Source organism: Dipodomys ordii, unplaced genomic scaffold (genome assembly GCF_000151885.1).
Source record: "Dipodomys ordii isolate 6190 unplaced genomic scaffold, Dord_2.0 Scaffold122, whole genome shotgun sequence".
Lineage (NCBI taxonomy): Eukaryota > Metazoa > Chordata > Mammalia > Rodentia > Heteromyidae > Dipodomys > Dipodomys ordii.
The window spans coordinates 163,020-187,243 of record NW_012267338.1 but is presented as its reverse complement, the minus strand read 5'-3'; the positions used below and the strand labels follow the sequence as shown (position 1 = coordinate 187,243).

The 24,224-nt window shown below is 35.0% G+C and overlaps 1 protein-coding gene across 3 annotated transcripts in view; it reads left to right on the top strand.

The window, feature by feature from the left end:
* Lrba (LPS-responsive vesicle trafficking, beach and anchor containing) overlaps positions 1-24,224 on the top strand; it is a 443,002-nt gene that overhangs the window by 314,362 nt on the left and 104,416 nt on the right. For all 3 annotated transcript variants that reach the window (XM_013029761.1, XM_013029760.1, XM_013029762.1), the window contains 3 exons: positions 11,499-11,639; positions 12,722-12,841; positions 23,616-23,768. In XM_013029761.1, the coding sequence (XP_012885215.1) occupies positions 11,499-11,639; positions 12,722-12,841; positions 23,616-23,768 (414 nt within the window). The remainder of the gene's footprint in view (positions 1-11,498; positions 11,640-12,721; positions 12,842-23,615; positions 23,769-24,224) is intronic.

The window sequence follows — 24,224 nt, the reverse complement described above, 5'->3', positions numbered from 1 at the left end:
ATAAAGTAGTGATCGCTTGCTCAATAAAAGTATCCCATTCTTTTAAGTAATAAGGCTTGCCAAACGTTTACCATGAGATTCAGTCTTCAAGTATTTATTCATACACTTGCTTTCAGTAATGCGTCTCATATATAAATGATCTGTATCTGTACAAATAATGACTATAATAGAATTGGATTAAAATTTGTCCCACAGTATACATTTGGCAAACATTACTATTTATTTAAATAAACTTGTGAAATCATTGTGGAAACTGGAAAACATTGTGTGCAAAGCTTAATATAGAACATAAGCAGATCTTTCTCCATTCTTAAGTAGATAATGTACCCTGACTGGCTTTAAAAGTGCACTGAATTATTTATGCATATTTATGTCTATTTAATTTCCCCAAAGCTGGTTTTCAGAGGGATTTTAGTGCTTTGATACAAAGCTACAATTTTATTTGGTAATCTTCTCCATGTTGCACAGGGAATGTTCTTTCTGAAGCTGAATTAATATAATCAACACCCTTACTTCAGAATGATTTTTCTGATCATTCTTATAGTAAAAAAATATTAATTGAATAATGCAAAAATGCCTTAAAGTGGAAAGTTTTATCTGTATACAATATTCCCTTACAATGATTATAAATTAGTGTTGTCAGTATGTTGAAAAGGTCAAATCTATATTAGGATGAAAAACTTGAAAAATAAATCTTTTCTTATATTGACAAAGTCCTCATTTAGTATAATAGTTTAATTTATTCTTCTATGGCTGAAAAAGCACAAGGATCAGTTTTGAAGTTAATACCCCCTACCTCTGCATTTCAACTGGTTTCATCCCTACTCTAAAATTCTGACTGACAAGAAGACAGTTCTTGCCAAGCATAGAATGGGAGTGACATTAATCTATATTTTACGAATACACATTGATTTTATATTTTGACAGCCTCTTTGAAAGAGATAAGAGCCGGCATTTTGGTTTTGTCCATATAAGAAATTGTAATTAGGGTAGGAATATATTTACAAAATGTCATACAATAAAAACAATTTTTGATGGCTGAATGTTTCAGTATTGGGACTTTTCTTATAAAAGATTTTTACTACTTTCTAACTATGACTTTTGCTTTTCATTATTCTACTTTGAGAAGTGATTGTATAAGCCAGTTTTCTTAAAGAAGGAAACCAGACAATTTGAGCAACCATTTCTTTTCTAGTTGAAGAGCTTAGTTATTTTGGAACACCTAACATATATCTTTGCTGTAATCTCAGTTTCTGTTCCAAAATCTTGATGTGTGTTTAGATGAGAGTGTTGTTGATAACCATTCTCTAGGCTATGAAAGTGCAAAGACAAGAATATTCTACTTTATTATGAACTAATATTTATTGAGTGCTTACTATATGCCAGGCTAAATATTCCACACGTGTTAATTGCTTTACGCCTCAACAAATCCCTTAAAGACAGGTAACATTATTATTGTCTTTTACAGAGGTCAAAACAGGCATCATGAGGTTAATCAAGTTCCACAAGGTTATACAGCAAGTGGTATAAACCCCAATTAGAACAGTAAGCCAGTGTGTTTTTAAGGGAATAGAGAAGCATATGTTACATGCAGAAGAAAATGTGTGCATCATGTATAGAGCTTGTGTTTGTGTGGTGTGTGTACATGTAAGTACTAGAATTGTACCTTAGTTTGATTTTAAATTTTGGGCTAGAATGTCTGAGAAACACTGCAGTATGAATACTGCTTTCTACTTTTGACTAGTTGCTAAGTCTATTTTAATGTTTTTGTTTTGTTTTTAACTAATTTGCCATTCACCTTGTCTGCCAAAACTCATGACTGAATACAAACAGCATTCTATTTGTTGGAAAGGAAAGCTTTTCCCAAAGAGCCTTCTCTTGTCTTTCCCAGGTTTTACTCCATGTTTTTTTGATTAAGCTTGTGTTAAAAAAAAAAAAGCTAGATCTTTGTTTAAAACTAGAGAATCCCTCATCACTGCCCATTTACTTCATTTATTGGTTATTAATTGGATGTCATCATGAATCCAGGACTCTTTAGTTTCTGGAAATAGGAAAGAATAAAATCTGAAAGTTACTGAGTAAAAAATTAAACTGAAGATTGGAGGGGGAGGGGGAACAAGAATGGTGTGGACACAAGCAAATGCTTTATTTTTTAATAATTGGAACTCATATTTAAATTTTTTATTATTATAAAGGTGATGTACAGAGGGATTACAGTTATGTAAATCAGGTGATGAGTACATTTCTTTTTGGACAATGTCACCCCTTCCCTCACTGTCTCGCAGTTTTTCCCTTCCATCTCCACCCACAAGTTGCATAGTTCATTTTCAGCATAGTGTCTAGTGTATTCACTACGGCATTTGTTCACCCTTTGTCCCACCATTTCTGTGCCCCTTGCTCTTAGGAATTTACATTTTTTAATGAAGAAAACACTGAAAATTGTTGGGAGGTAGAAGGTAAAGAAACACTGATTTTTCATGTTTAAGGTGCAAAGACAACATGAGCTGTTCCTCTACTAGAGTACCAAAACAAAGAGACGTATATGTATATGGTAGAGAAGGGTGAGCCTGCATCGGGGTGTGATCCCTACTCACAGTACCGAGAGCACAGGCAAGTTTACTAGAGCAGAAGCTTAAAGTTGGATCCAGGCTCTTTGAAATCACCTTGGGTGTGTTTGGCTTTTGTAATCTTATCTCACCCTGTAACCAGCATATTCCATTTCCCTTTTGGGGTTCAGTGTTTCTAAAGAGTAAACTCATAAATGTAAGGAGAACTTGGATAGCAGCGATACACTGAAATTAATTCTTCATTGCTTCAGGGCTACTATTTATCCTCAGCATGTTTATTCTCATGAGTTCTCTCTTGCACTCACTCCTATGCGCTCTCTCTCTCTCTCTCTCTCTCTCTCACTCTCACCTTCCCCCTCTTTCTCCTCCCCTCCCTTCTTCCTCTCTCCTTATCTACCATTTATGTTCTACAATTTTGTGTATTTTTGTATATTTCCCTCTAACATACACATTTAATATACAGCATCTTGACCTGGAATTGACTACCGACATTTAGCTGTTGTTGATCAGACAGCACTTCTTTATCTCCTTAAGTTTTAAGTGCTGTTTCTGACAAATGCCAGTCCTTTTAGTCTGCTCTGTAACAGACACACCGGGAATCAATATACCATCTAGATGTCACAGAGGGAAAAGAACACTCTTTCTGAGGGTGAGGGGAATGTTGTTTAAACATGATAGCTATTACAGCTTTTATTTTGTTTCTCCATTTATTGGGCTGATAAAGTCAAAGAACTTGACACTTTTCAAAAAAAGAAACAAATCTGATGGTACCCCAGCAGTAAATAATAGATTTTAAATTGTTTAAATATAATGCAGAAGAAAAACACTTAAAATTCTATCATTACTGAATTATAATTATAGCTTAATTATATGTTTTATCGAGTGACAAACTATGTAAGAATATTTTAGTCTTGACATTAAAATGAATGTTACATTATACTACTTTTACTTTAGGGATTATAGTATAAATTCCATTGGATGGTATTTGATCATTGAATTATATTAGGAAAGATCACAGTATATTTCTAAGATTCTTAGGAGAGCTCATGTATGTGCTTTCCATATTAACAAACATTCCATATGCTGTCTCCTTTAGTTCCCTTAACAACATTCTAAGCAGTATGTAATTATTTTATAAATTAGAAAACTGAGATTTAGTGAGGTGAAAGAACTGTCTGAAGTCACACATATTTCAGGTGACAATTCTAGGATTTGATCTCATATATATGATCTCTCTCTCTCTCTCTCTCACACACACACACATATATAAACACATATACATACATACACACACACACACACACACACACTGCTTTCCAAAATATAACTGTACGTGTGCCCTCTACATTAGCCACAAGCAAAGCATTTACTTTTAGGAGGAAAAGGGTTTCTCAAGAGAAGTTCTCATATGAGAATTTCAAGCACAGCAGAGGGAAGGTTGAAGGTAAAGGAGGGAATGCTTTGAGTACCCAGTACTGACAGCCCCCAGGCCTGGTGCTGTCATACTATCAGATTTTGTAGCCAGGCTCACCTCAGTTCCATCCATGAGGCAGACATAATAACTGACTGGAGAGAAAAGACCTGGAAAAAACTATGATCAGTGTCCACCTGGTTTTTTCCCATGAAGTCAACCAGGTCATGCTGCTATTGCTCCTTGTACTTGCCCAGCTCTTTAGGTACTCTTTCTTAAAAGTGAGATGCAGCCAAAGATCAGCAAACATTTAAAGACCATCTCCAGTGTGAAAGGCAACAAAGAGTACAACAAATAGAAAGGTAAAAGGAAGCTAGAAGAAGCAGAGGCAATTTAGAAAGCACTGGAAGCCTGAAGAAACAAAAGATCTAGAATAAGTGTCCTGAGAGTAATAATAGAACAAGAAAGTTATTCAATGGAAAATGAAGACTCATAAAGCAAGCAAGAGCAGCAATGCGATTAATAGGAGGGATAGAGGTAGGTGCCGAAGTCTTAGGAAAAGATTATCAGTATGGTACAAATAGGGAAAGAGCCTTTCAAGGTACAAGGAGAGGATCAGAGATGTCAGTGCTGCTTCCTTTTATAAGTGGTGAAGTCTTTAGTGAATGCCTTAATTGTGGTATCCTGTATAACAAAGTGAAATTTTTCTGTAAACTTAAAGAACATTTCTCATAGGTATTCCGACCTTTTTAAACATAGTTACTTGTTCAGTGTGTTTTACTAGTTGGAACTAAGTCTGTTTTCCCAAAACTTAATAGGAAATTTAGCAAAGTAGGAACGTGTGTGTGTGTGTGTGTGTGTGTGTGTGTGTGTGCCCACACACATCTAAGTGGCATATTTAAAGAGTTTGTGGAAGCTTTGTTTTTAAAATAAGAAATGTAATTAATTAATTGACTATATGACCATTTTTAAATTTTACATCTTTTAGGCAGTAGCAGTATGTGTAGACAATTTGGTTTCCTCCTCGAAGTTATTTCTACTGAAAGTTTTTGAATGACTCTAACAGAGATTAACCCAACACTTAATTTAAGCAGCCTCCAATGACATTTTTTTTAACATTAGTCAGAAAATGATAAACTGAAACAAGTGAAATGGATTGTGGTTAATATTACTGTCAGGGTGAAGAATAATGCTGACATACTCCAGCAACACACTGCAAGTCAGAAATCCCTCTCAAAGTTAGGTATTTATTCCCTAATCTTACTGTGTTATTGTGGTGTGGAGTGACCATTTATGAGTATTTATAAATGAATTGTTTTATTTGGATACATTACTAGTTTTATCCTCTCCTGCTTTCTTTCTTTAAAAATGACATTATCCATTAGATTTCTTACTTTAGTGGTGAAGGTACAAATTCAGGTGGATTCAGAAGAGGAAATACCTACTGTGAATTTGCATGAAAGTTGTTTCAAAACAATTGGGCATTTTTTTAAGTTAATAAGATCCTCAGATCTCAGCCTCCTGAGGAGTTAGGATTACAGATACAAGCTATACATACTCAGCTTTTTCATACTTATTGCGAACATCTTTACTGATTAAATTGTTAGGACTTTTTTGGGTTTCTCCAGGTATTTAGTTCAGCATTAACATTATTCATCAATTTAGGTGACATCATCAAACTCAGAGAAAAACCTCCAGTAAGAATCCCTTAGTAGTAACTTAGCTCAGAGTACAGAATTATGAAGATATCGCCACTAAATCCACCAATGTGATAATTTGAAATAATTTTGAGTCTACGTAGACACCATAAGTAAACTGGCATATTTTACTTTTTTGCATAATGTATTTGTTAAATGGTACAGTATGTGTGTATGTATATACACATATATATTGCCACTTTCAAGAAAGTGTGTTTTCAAAGGATTAAAAACTTTCTAGTCCTTGCAAGCAAAAGTGCTTATTTATTAATTCTAAAAGCTAGAGCAGTGTGGTGATGACATTTTCTGATGATGTTAAGTCTATGCAGATATGAGAAGGTAAGTGCGAGAGCACCTCACCGTATACATACCCTGAAAGGAACCAGCCTAAAAGCCAAGATGATGTGAAAATGCTGATTAGGCTGTTTGTTAGACTTGTCATTTAAATGGAAGAGCTGCTAGAACTGAAATAAAATAGTTCCCTGCTAAGGGTATGGAATGGGTTAAGTTATGTGCAGAAGGATGGTGATATAGCCAGAATAACATGCACCATTTTCTTTAAATGCTTTGTGTTCATGGAGATGAAGGGATCTTATTTGAGTTCTTTAGTGTATGGCATGTCAATATGAAAGTTAAGTCAGAAACTTTGGTTACAATATTTAAATTTTGTCAGTTATCAGATGATCACAATACTTACCTTTTAGTCACATGGTTCTTTTAATGCTATTTTGGTCAAGCATTTTTTCAAATGTGCCCAAGATGGAACTATGTGATATGTTGTTTTTCTACTTGTAAAACTTTCTTCTAAAGTAACATTCATCATGTATAATTAGGAATAAAAACTTCAGTCATATATTTCCAAAGGAGCATGGATTCCAAAGCTCCCAGAAAGGGTTCTAATAGCTTTGCAAGTTCAGTCCCCTTTTCCATCTACCCAAAGGATTCCAGCACTGCTGCTCAGTTTGGTTGGAAGTATATTTGAGTCTTGCTGCAACCACTGTTACTCAGAGGCATTTCATTTTTCTCAGACTCATTTTTTTTCCCCCAGTCTATAAATTTGGGTATATTCAGGAGTTGTGAGGATAATGGGATGATTTTTGTGAGACTCTAGGAAACCCTGCTTATAGCCAACAAATAGTAGCATCGTCATCATATAGAGAGTACATCATTTCTTCACTACCAAAATAGAATACTTATATCACATATTTATTATGAGAATAAATAATCCTATTATTAATTGCAAAATAAAAGCTAGAAGTATTATTTCTATTACATAACTTCAGGTCAGTCTTCTTAAAATTTCACAGAAAATGAAAAGCCAGATAGATTTGCTTTCTTTCTTTTAAAAAGCTAACTTTTATGGATAATTGTTTAGGGGTGTTCCTTTTAAGGAGTCTGTGAGTCACAAACTACTATTAATTATTATGGTAGAAGTAGTTGCAACTTGTTTGTTACCTCACAGTTGGGAAATTCAGTGACTTGGGACTGCTATGTGCTGTTAGTCTTCTGACAGTTATGTATATTGCGTTTTTGTCCTGATTTTGGTATTAGAGGACTATGACGTTTGAGTGTATTCTTTCTTAATAGATCCCCGTAATTTTACCACCCTTAACCGATGGCTTCTTCTTAAATATTCTTGATTCAGTAACCTGAAAATAGTAACAGTTATTATGACTAATAACTTTATGCCAGGCACGGGGCAGGGTACTCTGCATTCCATTTTTTTGTTAAAGAAGGTAATAAAAATGATATTTTTTTAATTTTTTTTGGGTCCAGTCGTGGGGCCTGAACTCTGGGCCTGGGTGCTGTCCCTCAGCTCTTCAGCTCAAGGCTAGCTCTACCACTTGAGCCACAGCGCCACTTCTGGCTTTTTTCTTTTTGCTTATGTGGTGCTGAGGAATCAAACCCAGGGCCGCATGCAAGGCAAGCGCTCTACCACTGAGCCACCTTCCCAGCCCCTAAAAATGATACTTTTATTATCATGGTTTTATAAAACTGATTTTTAAAACTTGCATTTCATATGTCCTATCTTGAAAGCGTATCATTAATTTCTCAGAATGGGATACTTAACACTCAGCCAAAAAATGCTGCCTTTGCTGTTGGTGAAATTATCAAAATCTTCTTAATTCAGTAACAGTTTTAGCTTTTCATGCCATTTTCAAGAGTTTTTGTTTTCTTGGTTTTATTGATTTCTTATTTTTGTTTTTAAGTAATGCTCTATTCCTAGGTCTGAGGCTCCAAATTTGAAATCTTCTGTTTTATTCTTTTATGTGAATATCTGTTTCACATTGTTGTGATAGACTTTTATTTTGTAAAGTTTTAAAAATTGCATTTAATTCTATTAGCTTTCGTTTTTTAAAATTATTTTTTGTTTCCTATGACTCTTTATGCTTTCTGATTTTGAACTTGAATGACATCATTTATATTTTTAGTCAATGCTTGTTTTTATTGATTTTTCCCCAAGATGTTATGACTATTTTTAAATACCACTATTTGTCGGTCTTTTTACCTTTAAATTTGTATTCATTTTATGTTTTTAAAAGCCTTGCTAAGTTTGTTAAATTGCACAAAGAGCTCACTATAAATGCTGGAGCTCGTCCTGAACTGCTTTAGGATTGTTGCTCTCAATATACTGTGCAAGAGGAGCCTCAACACTTACTTTTACTTCTCCTGCAGACATGAATACATATCTTCAAATGCTGATTTAGACAATACTCTAAAAATGCTATGATGCACTGTTGTATGACTGACTCTTGCTTAGTTAAATGTTTTGTGGCATTATAACATAGTTGGATTCAGCTCATCTTTTAAAGCAGTTGTCAGGAAAATATGGGCCAGCATGGTAGAATGTATTAGCTCAATACATTGTCTCCATTTTATTATGAAGCTGCTGAGGAAGCCATGATATACAGCACTGTCATTACAGATCTATTGTTAGGACGGTTCCACAGTCTTCTTTGCACTGCCATTAATTTATAGCAGTAAACAATATGTAGCCTTCCAACTGCAGCAAAGCAGAATCTTTTAATGAGGTGGATGTTATTACCACAATAAATCAGTGCTTTCACGTAATGTATAATTCAATGTGTGTATTCCCACTGTAACTTCTCTGAGTAAGCTGATAGTGTATCATTGTCATTGCACAGCTCCACTGGTCTTTTTTTTTTTAACCTTCTTTTATTTGGAGACTTCTTTTTTATATGCTTGCAAATAAATGTGGTATGTCTTGATAGCTGTCCTATAGTAGGCTCCAGAAACCAACTATAACAATAACAGCCAGAATCAATACTGTACGTTCTACCTACATGTATCTCTGTATTATGCTTCTTCTCCCCCCAGACACTAGTGAAATCAATCCTAATTGGTTTTAGCATTATATTCAAGAAACGTGATTTTATAACTATTGATTTGGGGGAGGGTACCCATTTGGAGGGTAATAAAAATAGGAGCAGATAAAATGAATACTTAATATTCTGCAGAACTATACAAAGGGAGCATTGATTGTATTTTTAATTCATATAATTTGTCTTGCAATGATTTTATTTCTCTTTTCTTTCTCATGGCTAAGTCTTTAGGGGTGGCAGCAATTTAAATACGTTTTAAAGTTGACTACATTGGTTCTGTTACAAAGAAAGAATTCTTGGGGTCAGTTCCATTCTTAACTGGCATACATTTAATACGTCAGATGAATCCTTTTGCAAAGAAACTAATACATTTAAAGATAGCATTTTAAAATTAGTGTGGTGTATCACTGCATTAAAATAGCAATCAACTGAAGATTTTTTTTTAATCTGCTGGTAAAGTAAAAAAATGTTGATCAAAACAAAGCTGCTGAAAATAAAGCAGATAGATAACGTTAGGGAGAAAATGCTTAACAACTAATTTAAGAAAGGTATCCAAACATAACTTTAAAATACTGCTTTAAAAATCTTCTAACAATGGGCTGGGAAGGTGCCTCAGTGGTAGAGCACTTGCCTTGCATGCGTGAGGCCCTGGGTTCAATTCCTCAGCACCACATAAGCAAAAAGAAAAAAAGCCGGAAGTGGCACTGTGGCTCAAGTGGTAGAGCACTAGCCTTGAGCTGAAGAGCTGAGGGACAGCGCCCAGGCCCAGAGTTCAGGCTCCACGACCAGACCCAAAAAAAAAAAAAAATCTTCTAACATGAAAAATAGTTCAAAAATTGGTCTGTACTATGCTACATCTTCATTGGATCATTTCTGGATGTATCTATTTTTACTAATACTTTTTATTGTAGTTTAACATTTTCTTCATAAATCATGTTTTCTTGCTTTTATAAATAATCAGCGAGTAACTCATACGATTTTGTAAGAGATGTAAAACAAAAGTCCATTTTATGTCTATATTAAAGGAAGTAACCTTACATATCATCCCTTTATTCACCTATTAGTACTGATATTCAAAAAAGGCATAGAAGCTTTCTAGAGATTAGAATGTCTTAAGGATGAAGCCTTATTTAAAAGCAGTGATCTTAATGTTCTTTGAGGCCCCACTCTACCGCTTTGAGAATCTTGAGTACTCTGTCTTCCTTAAGGAAATGTATGTGTACATAATTTCCAAATCTTACCTGTTGTTGATGGAGTACACCTAGTCTCTAAATAACAACAGCAGCACTTAGTAAGCTTTGACTGTATGTCTATGCCAAGCAGTGTTTGGGGGACTTTACAGTTCCCTCCTACCTCAGTTTTAAAAGAGCATCTCGAAAATAGCACTATTCTGAGTGTTGTCCGATGTGGCTTGTAGGATTTAATGTACTCACTTGGTTTTATCTTCCAAAATAACAATCTGGCTGGGTGTTGTGTTTCCAGTGAGCTCAGGTCTTTTGCGGCTTTGCTGACAAGTGCCTCTTGGACTTTGGTTGTTCATGTTTTGTGAAAATCTCAGGATGTTTGTAATTTGTCTACTGTTCCTATATCTTATTTTCTATGATTCCTACAGGCATGCAAGAAAGCAAACTTCTGATTTCACTGATTCTAGTGGAAATTTCCAGTTGCTTCTATTCCCTCATCTTGCAGTATTTTTCTATCAATCCAAGTCCCCTTCCCCAGTTTTGTTCCATCTCTAGTCAGATGCATTACAAGTCAGTCCTCCACCTTCAGGATTCTGTCTCTGGATAATTACATGGGATTTTATACTTTCCAGTATACTGTAAAGCTAATTTTCACTTGATGTAAATGAGATTCTTACTGTAGGTTAATGAAAAACCTATGTGTAAACCAGGCAGTGGTGACTCATGCCTTTAATCCTAGCTACTCAGAATCTGAAAGCTAAGGATTGAGGTTCAAAGCCAGCCAAGGTAGGAAAGTCTGTAAGATACTTTTCTCCATTTAACCAGCCTTAAAGCCTTGAACAAAAAGGCTAAGGGAGAATGTCCTGGCCCTGAATTCAAACCCAGTACTGGCACAAAAAAAAGAACAAAAACAAAAACAAAAAAGCCTGAAAGTCATGATCATGCTACAGTACCATCGAAAAAAGAAGTGGGGAAAACTGTGTGCAGGACTTCAGGATGGCTCAGGTAGTTGAACAGTTGCCTAACAAATAAGAGGAACTGAGTTCAAACCCTATTATCACCAACAGAAACCACACTGAAGGAGAAATGGCAGATTTACCTATCTACTTTTCTATATGTTCATGTTTAAATGAATTTTTCTAAACACTCGGTATTAGAACATATTTTAGCTTAAATGGTATGTATTTTTAAATTTTATTATCATATCTACTAGTAGTATTACCTTAGAAGAGAGAAAGAAATAAAGGATGATTATATTTATGTGTCTTTCTTTCCTTTTTTTGACTCATTGGCAGCCAATAGGAGCTTTGAATCCAAAAAGAGCAGCTTTCTTTGCAGAGCGTTTTGAATCATGGGAAGATGACCAAGTTCCAAAGTTCCACTATGGTACTCATTACTCAACAGCAAGTTTTGTTCTTGCATGGCTGCTAAGAATAGTAAGTTCAATTTGAATACTGTACTGTGACTAAATAAGTTCAGTGTTGTGATGAATATGCAATGATCAGAAAGCTTAGGCTTAAATGCTAAAAATAGGTTTGAATGATTGAAGTATATCTATATTAATTTTTATATATTTTATAATGTACTCATAGAATTACCTTTAAAAATTTCACCTAGAATGGTGTGAATTTCTCCTTGAAGTTACCTTTTTGAATGGTTGCTGTCTTACTAGATTTACAAAGGTGTGGATATTTTCCCCCTTAATGCTAATCTGTTAGTATAAGGATTAGCTAAGGTTTCATTAACATAGGCATATATTCATATATTTTGAAGCTTTGGTGTTCCAAATGGAATAAGACATCTATATTGCTGTGTATTGATAACATATTGGTTGAACAAGTAATGTTTCTGTAAAATTGAAAGGTGATTCATCTACTAAAAAGTAATTTCTTTTGGAAAGCATTCACAGCACATCATTAATTAAAGCTTGTTAGAAGGGTATGGGCAGACATAAATCCTCGAAGTAATTTATAGTGCCTAGCTAATTCAAAGCAATTATCCACTAATATGTGTTTAAGTGTTCTTTAACTAAGCGGAGGTTGTTAAATCTTCTAAACATTTTTCTTTTCTTAATCATAAATTAAATATTGAGCCATAACAATAGCAAAAGCATGTACTGGATTATTTTCCAGTACTATGAAGACAGTGTATCTAATTTATGTCTAAATGTTATTAATAACATATTCTTGGCATGGAAGAAAGCTTGATGAAAATGTACCACATTCTGGAAATACTCTGAAATATTTATTTAGGGGGGAAAAAAACTATGGACACTAGTTAGTAGTTTAGCTATGACTTACATTTTATTTCTAGGATATATTAGCTACTGCCTACTGGTACTTAAGATATTTAGGTGAAGTGATTTATGCCTGCCAGAATATATGAATTTTTAATTACCTTTTAAGGTTTCTATTGTATTAGAATGTATTATTAAAATTAATGGGTTTAAGTTGCCATTATATATATGTATATATTTTACATAGTTTGATCATAATCACCCAATGTGCTTATTTTCCAGGAACCCTTTACAACCTACTTCCTAAACTTGCAAGGAGGGAAGTTTGATCATGCAGATAGGACATTTTCATCAGTTTCCAGAGCTTGGCGCAACAGTCAGCGTGATACATCTGATATTAAGGTACAGAAATGTGATGTCTCATGGTTTTTATTGCCAGCATGTTCCTTACTGAGGACCATGAGCCACAGAGTGTGAGGTTTTCATTAGCCAAGAACTACCATAACAAAATTTTCGGGTTTTCTTTCTTCTGATGCTGCCTGTGTGTATATATGTCCTGAAGGTCTGCTTCTACCCTTAGTCTCAAGTTGTAGAATGCTTTTTTCCCTCTTCCTCAAGTATTATGGATGTAGGCATATATATAGGCAGCATGGTCAGGAGAATTCCAAACCCAATAATTAAATTGCTATGGTTTGAAAATTGCTAGGAGGAAACCCTTAGGCATTATTTATATATCTCTTATTTCCATCCTTAAAATAATTATCCTCACCTGTTGTTGGCTATAAAGACATATGTGACTGCTTGGTATAGGTATGATGATGATCAGGGAACAAGATTTCTGTCCAGGCATGTTCACTGCTAGAGAACATCAGAAACTATACAGTCAGTAATGTAATCCTTGCTAAACTTTTGTTTCTCCTCTCAGAAGTACAGAAATTTATTTCCTTGGCATAGTGTCTTTTTCTGCAAAGAAATATTGTTAAATTATAATGAGTATACCTATGATTTTGATGTAATTTAGAATCTTGTAAAGAATATGACTTACACATAAATAATTATACCATATGGGGAAAATAAGTACCAGATGAATAAATGAAGTTCAAAAGAAAAGTTGCATTACTGATGTGTATGTTATTATTACAATAATTTTCAAACCTTTTCAAGTGCAGTGATAATTACATCTTAGTTTTAGATATGAAACTTTACAGTTTAAAAATATATTCACAATATTTTATACACTCTAGAATGCATTCTAAATATCAAAGATACTCTGTTAAAAAGATTCCATCGTATTCAAGAATAATATTCTATATTAATTCATACATCAAAGATTCATTGACCTCATTGACAGTACAATGAAATAACTCACATTTTCTTAACTCCTTCATTTCTTAAGGATCTCACAACCAAATTCTATCTTCTTACTTCAGTTTGATACTATATATACAAATACCAAGTTCTGATTTTGGAAATGATTTTTTTTGCCTGTTCTGTCAAAGAAATAATGGATGTCTTCACCTTTCTTCCTCTCTTAATACTTTACATTCTGATTCTTTCTTTAGTTATAACTAAAGTTAGATATAATCTCAGCACTCAGGAGATTGAGACAGGAGGATTGTGATTCTAAGACCAAAGACTCACTTGCTAGGATTACAGACATGAGCCACCAGCATCCAGCCCCTCTGTCTTGTTAAAGTGCTATAATTTAATACTTTAGAAAACAATATTCACTTTATTATATGAGAACAAATAGATGAATCAGATAATAATGTAAACATTCTGATATGACATTGGATTTCAGATGGAATCACTTTTTTATAGTCTTGTATTGTCTTTCTAGAGTTTCTAGAAATACTAAAAGTGTAGAAAGACATGTAATGTACTGATTGGAATCAATGAGTGGATTCTAAAGTGTGCTTTGCCTTACTAATGTAGCATAAATTCTCTAAAATGTTTTTGTGGCAATTACAAAAATGAAATGCTGTGAAGCAGGTAGAAGATTTAGTTATTTTTCTGAAGAAGAAAAAATAATATAACACTTCTAGTATTTATCTCTTTTTTGCTAAATAGGACTTTAATATTTGAGAATCCTTTTCACTTGCTTGCATTCTCTAGGACTTGAAATAATTTCCCTAAAAATTATTCCTATGAAATAAGATTGTAATATGAGCTTTTTTTTTAGAAAAGAAATAGATATTAACAGTCCCATTTTCAACATGATTTATCGTTTTTTTTTTCAGTTGTGATAATTTGCATTTCTGTGACTCATTGGCGATTTCATTTCAAATCCAATCTCAAATTGAAATCATCTACTGATTTTTTTACTTCTGTCTGAGGAAATAATTCTGATCTATTTTTGAAATTGGCTTATGGTAGTACTTTCCAGTAGAATACAGTACTAAACCACACCTGTGAGCCACATATGCAATTCTCAGTTTTCTTGTCACATTAAAAACAACGACGACAAGGATGACAAAAGAACCACGTGAAATAATTCTCATAATATTTCTTAACCTATCAAAATATTTTAACTTGTAGGGCTGGGAAGGTGGCTCAGTGGTAGAGCGCTTGCCTTGCATGCCTGAGGCCCTGGGTTCGATTCCTCAGCACCACATAAGCAAAAAGAAAAAAGCCGAAAGTGGCACTGTGACTCAAGTGGTAGAGCACTAGCCTTGAGCTGAAGAGCTGAGGGACAGCGCCCAGGCCCAGAGTTCAAGCCCCATGACTGGACCCCCCCCAAAAAAAATTTTGACTTGTAATCAATATTGATTTGATTTTTATTTTCTTTTTTCATGCTGAATCTTCAAGACCTGTTGCCTATCTTACAATTCCAGCTTGTGTCTCTCTGGCCACCTTGCAGGAATTCATTGACTACTTACAGCTAATGGCTTCTGTCCTGCCCAGGAAAAGGCCAGGGCATTGCCACACCAAGGGTAGCTTCCTGTTTCTAGAAAGAAGAATGCCTTCATCCTCTTAAAGCAACAGTGTTTCTCCTGTGTTCTTTATCTAAACGTGAGCTGGCAAGTAGAAGCAACAATATGTAGTCTTGAGGACTGAAATAGAAAGTGTTAAAATTGAGTTGGAGAATCACCACTGTGATATTTTTAAACCCCCATGAGAGGGATAGGGCCACAGCTAGGTGGTAGAGTGCTTACCTCACATGTGAAACGCTCTGGGTTCCATCCCCAGTACCACCTAGTGACAGTAAGAGGAATATCATCAACTCTAAATGGTGAGTGAGCATCCAAGCTTTTTCTAGGCAGCCTCTGTCTGCAGTGCCCTTGGTGTCAGTAGGCTCAATGTGATGGTCTAGTGCCATCTGTCTTGGTATACTTTAAGCTCTTCTGCTTCCTTTCTTCCTCCCAAGGTGAAATGAATTCTCCCTGGGGGAGGTGGGATTGTAATGACTTCATAGAGTTAAATGGGTTTGAAGCTGAAATCTCACATTAAAAGGGTGAAAGGGAGTTGAACAAATCTCCCAAGTTTATGTCCCTAGCCTCTACAATCCTTCTGTTATCTGATTCCCTCCTCTGTGAATCTTTTAACATAAATGAATCATAAATTTATCATGGTCAAACCAAATTCCAATCTTCATTCCTTTCAACCCCACACCTTTCACAGTCTTCTCGCTGTTAGTGAATGTTTTCCCGTTTGAAAATAGAAGATAAAAGTCTTTGTGATGGAGGGCCCTATACCACTTACACTGTTTCCTTCAACTTCTTTCTGTCTGCCCCGTGTTCACTCTCTTAGCTGAGCAGAACCTCCTGGCTCTTCCTCAAGGACTCGGGGTTGCTTCTCACCTGGTGCCTTTTCCTTTCACCTGAGAAATTTCCTGCAGGTGCCCCTGTCTCCTCTGCGTGCATGGCTCACCCTTTCTGGCAGGTCTTCCTGCACTCTCTATTTAAAATTGCATTCCTCGCTCCATACACTTTTGCCTACTTCCCGACTTCATTTTTCTTCCTGCCACTCACCATCTGACATATGTGTATTATACTTATTGATTTGTTTATTATGTTTTATCTCACTGGAACATTAGCTTCATGAATTTGAGACTGTTTTGCTCATTGGTTTATCCCTAGAGCTTAGGCTAGTATCTGGAATTTAGGCATTAAATTAAATATTTATTATGCTAATGATTTGATGAACTGAGGGAGAACATTCTGAGCAAGGAAAATGTCATGAACAAGTTCAAAGAAAATGCTTGGCACATTGAGGAATCCTTACTGGTTTGTTTGTTCCTTGAAGAGAGGAAACTTTGAGAAGGAGTCACACTGAAAAATAGATCTAATTTGAAAACCTTCAGGAACACTCTAAAGATACTTGGCTCAATTCTGTAGGCCCTGTTGGCTAATTTATTTCATTGAAGAGCCAGAACATAAAATTTTTTGGGTATACAGTCCATGCAGTTTTGTCAAGTTACTCAGCTCTTACCTTAGGAGCACTAATGCAGCCATAGATGGAAACAAGCGAGGTGGTAGTGTCCCAATAAAAGTATTTGCCAGAACAAGTGTTGGGTCAGATTTGCCCTACGGGCTGGAGTTTACTGCTTCCTGCTTTAAGGAGTGAATGAACAATTTAAGATTTTTCAGTAAGACTATGATGTAACAGTTGCCAATATCAAAGAAAGCTCTTTGGCAGAAATATGGGAAATAAATCCAAGGGAAAGAAGACAAGAGCTAGAGGCAGGAGGAAGCGCATGGAGGCGATTAGAGACAGTTACCAGGAAAATGGTAAGAGCTTGAACTAGTTAAGAGTTTAATGGGGTGTTCCAGCTTCATTCTGAAGCTGGAAGCTGGGAGCTCATACATGTAATCCTTGCTACTCAGGAGCAAGCTAGAAGATTTTGGTTGATGCCAGCCCAAGCAGGAAAGTCTGAAAGACCTCAGCTCTAAAATAACCAGCAAAAGGTTGGGCTGGAGGCCTGGCTCAAGTGGTAGAGCATCTGTCAATCAAGCAAGCATGAAGCCCAGAGTTCATATTCCACTATCGGGAGGGGGAAAAAAAGGCATTCTCCAGGATTTAGCATTTTGCAGATTGTAAGGATTTTTTAAGTTAACAGCTCAGAAAAGAGGAAGAAATAGTGTAAAAAGGATAAGAGAGCAACCATAGGGTCGTCTCCTCCAAATGGAGTGCGCTACTAGAATCTTATTTGAGGGGATGAGGTTTTCTACATTCAAGAGAATCAGTAGTTGAAAGCCATATGCTAGCAAGAAGTTGTTAGTAATCTAATTTTCTACATTCCTTATGCATCAGATTTTAAGATAAGTGTACAGTAATATTACATAAATTATACTTAGCTGTACAAGTTAGCCAGTAAAAATTTTAGCTGCACTTATGCATGTTAAATAATCATACAAAATGGAAGTGATCATAGAATAGTTTTATTTGTGCCTGGTGAGATTTGTAAAACATGAGACCTTTGACTTGCCCTCTGACTACCTCTGAAATCCCAGAGGTCTGCAGTCTGAAGATAAATTAGGTTTCACTTCCCCTTGCAGGACATCTTTTCTCATGTTAATACATTCCGTAGCTGCTGATAGCATCCGTGGTCGTCCACTCAGAGAAAGGATTTGCTATAGTTAGGTGAGATGTTACTTGGTTTTTGGTGATCTTATATTTTTGGCCTAACTAAAAGCAGTATGATTATGAACTGTTATTCCCTCGTATTCCTTTGTGAATGTTTGTTCATGTATATTGTTAATTTGTTCCAGAAAGGACTTAAGATGGGCATATATTTATGCCTGTTCTTATGTAAGTATACTTTACCCTTTGTTTGGATTATTGATACTTACTATCTCTGGGCATATAAGGGCCTAGAACATTTAGAAGCCGGACAATAAAGGTGTCCAGTCCAAATACAGTTGTGGAAAATGTGTTGAAAGCAAGAGAGAACTAGAAATTACTGAGAACATTTATAAATGAGAAGCATTAAGCCCTAATGCCACTGATAATAAAAAGTGTAGTTCATTTGTTGTAAATGTCATGGTGATTCAGTGGGAATTATTAGGTTGCAAATAACTTGTGATCATATGTATTCTTACAAGTCAGTTTTGTTAGCAGTTCTTAGAATTGTATTAAAGTCTTTTGTGAATGGGCCTAATTCACTGAATGATGACTTCTTGTCTTTTTGGGTTTAGCATGTTGAGTCTGTAAATTTGTATTTTTCTAAAGCCATTAACTAATGATAACAATCCTGTTTTACTTGTAAAATTCTTTATTGTTGCACATGAGCCTCGGTGCACCCTGTTTTTCAAATGGCAGGTTAAATGATTGAGAGGAGTCACAAAAATATTTAAAGGAGTTGGTAATGAAATGAGTAGATAAGACTAGCAGTTTTTTTTTCTACTATATCAAGTAGATGTACTACTGGTTTATGACAACATGGTTTTTCTCTATTTTAAAGCATTTAAACTACAAATTTATACTGTCTGATACCACAGAACATTTACGGGATCTGTTGGGAAGTGTGGAATTTTTTTTTCACCTTTAAAACTAATTTTTTATCTTATTGAAGGAGACAGGCTTTCTACCTACTATTTCTTACCTACTAAATAAGTAAAAAGCTTAAGTATCAATTTGAAAACGTTACAAATACTCATTCACTTAAATTGACTATCATGTTGCAATTTAATATACTTGACATCTAGTGTACTTTTTTTCCTAACAGTTCTGTTAGTCAGGAGCTAACAAAATAAAAATTGAAACTTAAAATTTATCTATCAGAAGAGGCTTACTACTTTTTCACATCGGATTACTTATCAGCTATGTTTTGTCCTAAGAAAGATTATTTTTAATTCTTCACAAAATTGTCCTTCATAAAATATATCCCTTTTCCCAATGGTGAAAGCCTCTACAGTTTTGCTTTCACTTTAAAAACAAACACATTAAAAACAAGCAAACAAGTAAGTGCATCCTGTCTGTTACCATGGTGCCTGCATATGAGTTGTCAGGATTTCATATCTTTTCACAAGCAAGGTATTTAACTTCTACTGTGAAGTAGCATCTTCATTTTTACTTTGGTTGTGAATATCTTATTTTCGAAGGTTCATAGATGGTCCTTGGCATGTTTGCTCAGATATATTGAAGTAATGATTTTAACTGAATGTAGAACCAGTGAGGAATTTAAGGAGAGTCATGCAGCCTGGCCGCAAAGGCTGTTCCTATGGGGGTGGGATACCTTAAAGGAGAAAACTAAAGCATATGTGTGGTCACAACCAATCCTTGTCATTAGGCCATGAAAGCCTCGCGATTTGTGATCAAAGCAATGAGTTTCTCCTGAATTGTGCTATAACCTCTGTTTGAACCTCTCAGATTTTTGTTTTAGAAGATGACACACTGTGTTTTGACTGTGTCACCTGTGTCTAAGAATCATCTTCCTAATTAACTGATAGAAAGTAAAATTATTGTCAGCAAGCCAAAAGAAAATGCAAATTACGAATATATCTGTCTTCTGTCAGTGTTGTTTACTTATCATTTCCCACTGATGTTTTAAAGAATTGCTAAACATATGGTTTTTATCCAGAGCCGAATGTTCTGTTCCAACGAATATAAAACATATTTCACTTTGTATATGAACATTAAAAGTATTAGAAAGACATAATCTTTGGCTCTGTTACTAAATTTCATCTGTCAGAGAAGATAATTTTGAACTGCAGTATTGGGTATTAAGCATAGCTCTTACAAAGCATAGCTCTTACAAAGATGCTTTTAGGATTATAGTGGAATACTGCTAAGTTGCTTGATTGTCATTGTTGTCCACGGTAAAGCATGGCTTCGTGTAGACTATTATTTCTTACATTGCATTTTGGTGTATCTCAGTTGAGTTCAACATGTTTGTTTCATATTAAGATTGGAACGTTTATCAAATGACTTATTTATGCATATAATAAGAGTACAATGTGTTTTAGTATATAGTCTTTCCCCTTTACTAATTTAATTGTGTTTATTTGATTATATCCTTTATATTCTATATAGGATCTTCATATTTGTTTCTTAGAAATATTTGTACTATTTTGAATTCATGTTCATTTATGAATTTGCCAATGCAAATTTTTTTTCCTTCTAGAATAAAAAGCTTTAGAGCTAGCCATTTAAAGCTTTCTACCCTTCAATCTATAAACATCTTGCAACTTTATTTTCTACCCAAACCAATTCTTTTTCATTGTCATTAGAAACAAGTATTATGTATGTTTCCATCTCTGTATTCTTTTTTAAGATATTCCCTTGTCAGAACTGTTCTGGTCTTTTTTCTTTGTTTGAGTTTCAATACTATTTTTCAGTCATTCATTGAACAAATTTTTACTCAGTGCCTAATATATGGACACTATCTGTCAGTTCCAGGGTGTAGTGGTATATAAAACCTTCCATTTAGAGATATAGAAACAAATAGACAATCACAATATAGACCAATGAATTTTGTATTAGGAAAATTTGACATTACATTGCCTTCCCTGAAGCTCCCTCTGACCACCCCAACTTCTTTTTTTGGGGGGGGTCCGGTCGTGGGGCCTGAACTCTGGGCCTGGGCGCTGTCCCTCAGCTCAAGGCTAGTGCTCTACCATGTGAGCCACAGCGCCACTTCCGGCTTTTTTCTTTTTGCTTATGTGGTGCTGAGGAATTGAACCCAGGGCCTCAGGCATGCAAGGCAAGCGCTCTACCACTGAGCCACCATCCCAGCCCCTGACCACCCCAACTTCTAACTGTAGTTTTGTTCTTTATAATACTCAAAAGTATGTTGCTTCTGCAACTCCTTTCTCTTACTGAAGTTATCTTTATTCTTTCTTACTTCAGTCTGTATTTTGTAATGGGGGAAAAACACCAATGTTTCTGTGTTCTAAAACCTAACATAGCTCTCTGTGTAACATCAGGAGGGTAACTTTCTCTAATCATGGAGGGAGGGTAGATGGGCTTTATTGAGATGAAAAGAATTAGTACTCAACTAAAACAAGCATTGCTTTTGATTTTCAGTATAAACAGGAAGGCGTGTTCTCCCTCTTCAGTCTAAAAGAAGACCTGAGTAGTAACATTCCTTCATAGCACAAATGTGGCAAGATCTGAGTAGTAACATTCCTTCATAGCACATATGTGGCAAGATCCGAGTAGTAACATTCCTTCATAGCACAAATGTGGCAAGATCCAAGTAGTAACATTCCTTCATAGCACAAATGTGGCAGAATGAAAATGAAATACTTTCATAAAATTTCTCAGTTTGATGTTTATTGAATGTACACTTCAAATTAATAGTAGAAAGTAATAGAATATTATCCTGTTATTGTAGTAAATTATTTTTAAAACTCTTCCTTTTTGAATTAACTTTATTCTGATCATATTTACTATATGCACTTATATATAATATATGTAGTTTTAGTAGAGCCAGTTTTACTTTTCTTTCTTTTTTGTCAGTCTTGGGGCTTGAACGCAGGACCTGTATGCTGTCCCTGAGCTCTTTAGCTCAAGGCTAGTGCTCCACCACTTTGAGTCATAGCATCATGTATAGTTTTCTGGTGGTCAATTGGAGATAAGAGTCTCAGGGACATTCCTTCCCAGGCTGGCATTGAGCCGAGATTGTCAGATCTCAGCTTTCTGAGTAGCCAGAATTACAGACATGAGCCACCACCCCCGAAGAGCCAGTTTTCTTAATAAGGATTTTTCTTTTCTAAAAAAATCACTTGGAACCATATGTTTACAAATTGTATTTAAAATGAATAATGCTCTCTATACACCATGCAATAGAATCTAAGCTTATTGATGATTAAGGATAGAGGACTTATTTATTGGTTTACATTCATTTGTTTACTATTTGAGACAGGGTCTGGCTCTGTAACCCAGTCTAGCCTCAGTCTCTGAGTCTCCCTCCTCGGCCTCCTGGGTAGCTGAGATTACAGGCATATGCCATCATGCCTGACTAGGACATACGCTTTAGAATTAAACAAGGCTTTGTTCAAGTTTCAAATTCAATAATAAATTAACTATCAATAATAACTATCAATAATAAAAATAACATTTGTGAGCCTTTAGTTTGAACCTTTACTGAAAACAGTATCTCACTTTATAAAGTTTCTAGGATTAAGTATACTAAAGTTTATTAAGAGCTTCTTTTAGTACCTGCATACCACACACTGGTTAGGGCTTTTTGCTACATATGATAACACACATCTTCCCCACCCCACCCCTTAACATTTTTGCATGCATACTCTCTAATTGCATTGATGGCCAAACTTTTAACAACGTTCTTCCCTTTTAAAGAATTTGGTTTAGTTAATTTTTTTTAACTTTAGTGATCAAGAGGTTGTCAGGCATTTGGAGGTTAAGCTCATTTCTACCCTGCTTAGTTAATTATCATGATTATAAAGAAAGGAGGTGCAATTCAAAGTCAAGCAACATTTCACGAGGATGATGGAAGTGATAATAGCTTAATTCCTCCTAGATCTTTTTTCTCTTCTCTGGCAAGTTCATAGTGACCTTGTCCAAAATCTGATGACCTTTCTATTTTTCTCAACTATTTGGAAAGCCAGGCCTGCCATAGTTGGCCCTGAGGGGGCATCTGAAAGACTACTGAGCCACTGACCCAGGTCAAGACTGGATTTCAAGTCTGAGCTACGGGCCTCTGAAATAGTTGTATATGGGGCTTATTGCATACAAAAAAGCCTAAAGAGCTGCAGTTTTCTGCTGACTAAATATCCTACTAAAGTATACTTTAAATATTATAAACTCATAGTTTTATTGTATTCAGTTTCTTATACAGGTGGTTTTCTAGACTTAAATTTTAATCTTTCTTTTTAGGGTTAGTAAATAAAACTAAAGTTGAGTGTTTTGAAATGTAGGGAAAATACTATGGGCTTAGTGTAATTAATTAACTTCTGTTAATGACTGTTACAATTGCAGCATGATAATCTGTTTATATCCAGTCAAATCTAAATTGTTCTTCAACTATTGATAGTAAAGATTTTTTGAGGTCATAATGCATGTTCTGAAGGAAAGCTTGTAAGACATGCTTATACCTATACATTATTATGTTTTCTCTAACATAATAGAAACTTTGTGATAGGACTGTGATATACAAAGAAAAAATATGTTTTGTTTTTTTCAGCATAATAGGAAATGATCAGACTCTTTTAGGAGTGTCTATTCTAGTGCTGTACTTTATACTAAAACATTATCTTCTATTTTTATGCAGGAGTTGATTCCTGAATTTTATTATCTCCCTGAGATGTTTGTCAACTTCAATAACTATAACCTTGGAGTGATGGATGATGGGACAGTAGTGTCTGATGTGGAACTTCCTCCTTGGGCTAAAACCTCAGAAGAATTTGTTCGTATAAACAGATTGGTAAGATAGTAATCATCTACTCTGTCAGGAGCCTTTTCTCAAAGCATCTTTCTCGTGTTGGTGTAAGAACATTAACCCTTGCCCTTCTGTACAAAGCTGTGGTCGATAGGAATAACTCAAAATGACATAACATTCAATGCTATGTATACTTCATAAAGTCTTAATGAATTGCAAGTCTAATGCATGCTTTTGGTTATTTTCAGGTATATTTAGGTTATTTTCATATATTCATGATAATTTAAAATGATAAGCAAAAATTCTAAACTAAACTGGAATTGTTTTTTCAAACATGAATTCCTTTTCCAAAAAAAGGAATATAATTTTATACTGCAGTTAGACCACCACCACACATTTTTGTAACAGAAACATTTTTAAGTTGTATCCTGTTGTCTTTTGGAGGGAAATTTTAATCATATTTAGAAGTACTTAGGGTGCTTACAGTATGTGCTTATTTCC